The 5614-nt window shown below is 43.6% G+C and overlaps 1 protein-coding gene across 1 annotated transcript in view; it reads right to left on the reverse strand.

The window, feature by feature from the left end:
- UTP6 (UTP6, small subunit (SSU) processome component, homolog (yeast)) overlaps nt 1-5614 on the reverse strand; it is a 49578-nt gene that overhangs the window by 24369 nt on the left and 19595 nt on the right. Inside the window, exons 8-10 of the mRNA XM_011993103.1 lie at nt 3801-3878; nt 2560-2641; nt 1001-1082 (exon numbers count right to left, since the gene is read on the reverse strand). Coding sequence (XP_011848493.1) covers nt 1001-1082; nt 2560-2641; nt 3801-3878 — 242 coding nt within the window. The remainder of the gene's footprint in view (nt 1-1000; nt 1083-2559; nt 2642-3800; nt 3879-5614) is intronic.

Raw genomic sequence — 5614 nt, forward strand, 5'->3', positions numbered from 1 at the left:
CCAACCTGGGCAACATAGTGAGACCTCATCTCTATAATTAAAAATGTAAATAAATAAAAATATAATAAAGAAATAAAAAGAATTACCAGCACTCAACTATAAACATATAACTCCCATTTTATGGATAAATGCCAGGAAAATAGAATTTACAATTTTATATACGCTTTAGATTTTTTTTTTTAATTGAATAAACTATTTCCCCCAATAAGTGACTCAAAGAACTTAATCAGGAAGATACTTTTTTTCTTCTGAGACACAGTCTCACTCTGTGACCCAGACAGGAGTGCAGCGGCAGGATCACAGCTCACTCCAGCCTCAACCTCCCGGACTCAGGTGATATTCCCACCTCAGCCTCCAGAGTAGCTAAGACTACAAGAATGCACCACCATACCTAGCTTATTTTTGTAGAGACAGGGTTTCACTATGTTACCCAGGCTGCTCTCAAACTCCTGAGCTGAAATGATCCACCTGCCTTGGTCTCCCAAAATGCTGGGATCCCAAAGTGCGAGCTACCGCACTGGGCCAGGAAAAAAAATTTTTAACATAATATGATATCAGGTTGGTTTTTTTTGTTTTTTGGGTTTTTTTTTGAGATGGAGTTTCGCTCTTGTCGCCCAGGCTGGAGTGCAATTGTGGAATCTTGGCTCACTGCAACCTCCGCCTCCCAGGTTCAAGAGAGTCTCACCTGACTCAGCCTCCCAAGTAGCTGGGATTACAGGCATGCATCACCACACCCAGCTAATTTTTTATTTTTAGTAGTGACAGGGTTTCACCATGTTGTTCAGGCTGGTCTCGAACTCCTGATCTCTAGTGATCCACCCACCTCAACCTCCCAAAGTGCTGGGATTACAGTTGTGAGCCACTGCACCCGGCTAATATTAGCTTTTATGCCAGGGATTTAGTGTGGTATCTTCTTTCTCTTCTACTAAATATCCAACCTCAAACCCTTAATCTCAAGATCAGAAATAGATATCTTCACCTTTCTACTAATGTTACTTACTCATCATAAATCTCTTTTTGTAGATCTTTGGCAAAGTCAAATAGCTGTGCAATTGAAAGCAGTGACACGTGAAATTCTGCACCTAAATTTAAAAAGCAAGGAAGGAGACGTTTATTGCCAATAAGAGTCACTTTACTTTAAAAGTAGCATTCTTCTCATGTACTAGAGTTAATCTTTTTGTTTTTTAAATGAGAAACAGAACAAAATAGAAGAAAAGTCATCCCATAGTCCCCTCACCTCAGGGTCCCCCTACTCAAGCAAAGCTATTGTTAATATCTTTGAAGTATTCATAAAAATAGAACTAATTTTCAACTCCCCACATTATTTAATTACTCCATAAGAACTGTGCAATGGCTCACGCCAGTAATGTCATCACTTTGGGAGGCCAAGGCAGGAAGATCACTTGAGCTCAGGAGTTCAAGACTAGCCTGGACAACACGGTGAAACCTCATCTCTACTAAAAGCACAAAAATTAGCCAGGCATAGATGTCCATGCCCAGCTACTCAGGAGGCTGAAGTGGGAGAATCGCCTGAGCCCATGAAGTCGAGACTACAGTGAGCCATGATTGTACCACTGCACTCCTGTGTGGGTGACAGAGTGAGCCCCTGTCTCAAAAAAAAAATAAATGGAAGGATAAATGACTACACACAGGGTACAGTGTACACTGCTCGCTAATGGGTGCACCAAAATCTCAAAAATCACCACTAAACCTGTTTCCCAAAAACCTACTGACATTTTTATTTTTGTGAGATGAAGTCTCGCTCTGTTGCCTAGGCGCTCTCTCAGCTCAGTCACTGCAACCTCCACCTCCCAGGTTCAAGCGATTCTCCTGCCTCAGCCTCCTAAGTAGCTGGGATTATAGGCGCCCACCACCACACCCAGTTAATTTTTGTATTTTTAGTAGAAACGGGGTTTCACCTTGTTGGTCAGGCTACTCATGAACTCCTGACCTCAGGTGATCCACCTGCCTCGACCTCCCAAAGTGCTGGGATTACAGGCATGAGCCACCGCACCTGGCCCAAACCTATTGAAATTTAAGGAAAAAAAATGGGAGTAGAATATAAATTTAAAAAAGAGACTTATGCCGGGCATGGTGGCTCACGCCTGTAATCCCAGCACTTTGAGAGGCCGAGGGGGGCAGATCATGAGGTCAGGAGTACAAGACCAGCCTGGCCAACAGAGTGAAACCATGTCTCTCCCAAAAATACAAAAATTAGCCAGGCAGGGTGGTGCGCGCCTCTAGTCCCAGATACTTCGGAGGCTGAGGCAGGAGAATCACTTGAACACAGGAGGCAGAGGCTGTGGTGAGCCGAGATTGCCCCACTGCACTCCAGCCTGGGCAACAGATCGAGACTCCATCTCAAAAAATAAGTAAATAAGTTACTGAAATGTTCAATTATAGCCTAGGAAAAATAAGTATTTTCTGAAAGAAACAGGACACTATTCCTACAGAGTTTTATATACATTCTACTGGAAATTTTCAAAACTAGGTAAAGATCATCATTAGGAAAAGAATATTTCACTTTCCTACCAAAAATAATGTTCAAAAGATACCTACCTTTAATTATGCTTACAGAATTTTTGTAGATGATCCGTGCCAACTCGCCCTTAAGGATTTCTTCAGAATAATCAGGATGCTCCTAAAGAGTGTTATATCAAACGTAACTTAATAGGTAGTACAAGGAGGAAAAGCACTAGGACGAAAATTAACAATCCTAGACTATCTGTGCCATATGACCACTGGCAAATCATGTCTCTCTCTCCAGGCCAGTTCCCTCACTTGTAAAGTATGCAGCTTGAACAAGATCACTGATCTTCCAATTGTGTTCTTTCAGGCTCCAAGAGCGGTGGCAAGATCACACAGCTTCAGGACTCACTCTCCACTTGGACCAAAACAAGTCAGATTTTACATGTCTTATTTGCGCTTCTGTGTAACATTTTATTTGAATAAAAAAGTCCCGGCCTGGCGCAGTGGCTAGCGCCTACAATCCCAGCACTTTAGGAAGCTGAGGCGGGTGGATCACTTGAGGTCAGGAGTTCAAGACAAGCCTGGCCAACATAGTGAAACCCCATCTCTACTAAAAATACAAAAATTAGCCAGGCATGGTGGCGGGGCGCCTGTAATCCCAGCTACTCAGGAGGCTTAGGCAAGACAATCACTTGAACCCGGGAGGCGGAGGTTGCAGTGAGCCAAGATCGTGCCATTGCACTCCACCCTGGGCAACAAGAGCAAGACTCCATCTGAGAAAAAAGTTCTAAGCTGGAAACCACAATAATAGACAATAGCAAAGTTTCTTCTCAGCTCTAACATTCTAAATCTTTTAATTATTCTGTCACATAAGAAATTATATAAAAAGGGAAAGAAAGGCCAGGAAACCACACATTTCACAACCTTTCTCAAGCTCCTTGAATCCATTAATACATCACTTTATGAGATAATACAGTGTTAAAGAATAGCATTTGGCTATTCTGTAAGTAACAATTTTGAGGACCACATTAATTAGTCCAAATATCTATTTTTATAGCATAAAGCTTCACTTTCCTAAGTCCACTTATAATTAACACTAACTCATCTGGAAGTTTCAAAATGGAACAACATTAAACATTAAAGCTTGAACCGGGAGGCAGAGCTTGCAGTGAGCCAAGATGGTGCCACTGCACTCCAGCCTGTGTGGCAGAACAAGACTCCGTCTCAAAAAAAAAAAGAAAAATATATTCCAAATATTTTCTCTTACTCCTAAGTAGGCTCAAAATGCTATACATTGTTAGCAAGTGAGAATAAAATAATTAGAACCTTACCACATCCATACTGGCTTTTTCAAATTCTTCCTTCTCTTTCCTCAGTTTTTCCGCATGCATCAGCTCCATCCTAAAGTACTACAGAAGGGAAATAAACTGAAAATCTTTGGAGATGCTTTTTTAAATTTTTTTGAGACAGGGTCTTGCTCTGTCACCCAGGCTGGAGTGCACTGGTGATCACAGCTCATTTCGGCCACGAATTCCTGTGCTCAAGTGATCCCCTTGCCTCAGCCTCCTGAGTAGCTAGGATTAGAGGCACATCCCATCACACTCAGGTAATTTTTTTATTTTTATTTTTTGGAGAGACAGGATCTTGCTACGTTGCTGCCTGGCCTCAAACAACTGACCTCAAGTGATCCTCCTGCCTCAGCCTCCCAAAGTGCTGGGATTAAAGGCATGAGCCACCATATCCAGCCTTAATTTTCATTTAAGAATTAAATAGCAGGCTGGGCATGCCTGTAATCCCAACACTTTGGGAGGCCAAGGTGGGCGGATCACTTGAGGTCAGGAGTTTGAGACCAGCCTGCCCAACATTGTGAAACCCCATCTCTACTAAAAATACAAAAATTAGTAGGGCATGGTGGCGCACACCTATAATCCCAGCTACTTCAGGGGCTGAGGCAGGAGAATAGTTTGAACCCCGGAGGCGGAGGCTGCAGTGAGCCAGGAACACACCATTGAACTCCTGCCTGAGTGACAGAGTGAGACTCCGTCTCAAAAAACATAATAATTAAATAGCAGTTCCTCTTTTATCCTGACAAATGACTCAAACAGTGCAGCTTCCAATACATCCTTTCTATTATTTGGGATTTTCATCTAAAGCTTGGCCCTCAAATGTTCTACAGCACCGTCCATAAGGGAGTAAGTCCCCAAAGAGGGAAAGGAAGTAGTGCCACGTATCTATCTCAAGAAAAGGAGACAGAAAGAACGTGGAGAAAACAGGAAGACAAGGCAAAGAAGCCAGAAGAGGGCTTCTTTGGAGAACCAAGGGAACAAGGGGAAAAAGAAAAAAAATAAAAACAAAAGTATAAAGAGGCTAAATCTGGCTCCCAACTAAAAAAATGTTAGAGTCTAGTTCCCTATTCCTTCCAACCATAGGAAGGAGGTGGGGGTTCTAACCTCTCAACTAACTTAGAAGCTGCAGTGTCAACACCTACCACTGGCCAAAAAATAAAAAGATGTTTTTCCCTGGCCGGGCACGGTGGCTCACACCTGTAATCCCACCACCTTGGGAGGCTGAGGCGGGTGGATCACCTGAGGTTGGTAGTTCGAGACTAGCCTGCCCAACAGGGCAAAACCCCATCTCTACTAAAAATACAAAAATTAGCCAGACGTGATGAGGGGCCTCTGTGATCCCAGCTACTTGGGAGGCTGAGGCAGGAGAATCGCTTCAACCCAGGAGGTAGAGGTTGCAATGAGCCAAGACTGGGCCACTGTACTCCAGCCTGGGCACCAGAGCGAAACTCCGTCTCCAGAAAAAAAAGAGGCTTTTCCTTACCCACACCTCCACACTTATTCCTAGCCTCCATAAATTGAAGCCTTTTTTTTATTTAATAAATACACGGGCCGGGAACAGTGGCTCACGCCTGTTATCCCAGCACTTTGGGAGGCCAAGGCGGGCAGATCACGAGGTGAGGAGATCGAGACCATCCTGGTTAACACGGTGAAACACCATCTCTACTAAAAAAATACAAAAAATTAGCTGGGCATGGTGTCGGGCACCTATAGTCCCAGCTACTCGGGAGGCTGAGGCAGGAGAATGGCGTGAACCTGGGAGGCAGAGCTTGCAGTGAGCCAAGACTGCGCCACTGCAC

The sequence above is a fragment of the Mandrillus leucophaeus genome, unplaced genomic scaffold (genome assembly GCF_000951045.1).
Source record: "Mandrillus leucophaeus isolate KB7577 unplaced genomic scaffold, Mleu.le_1.0 Scaffold425, whole genome shotgun sequence".
NCBI classification, from domain to species: Eukaryota; Metazoa; Chordata; class Mammalia; order Primates; family Cercopithecidae; genus Mandrillus; species Mandrillus leucophaeus.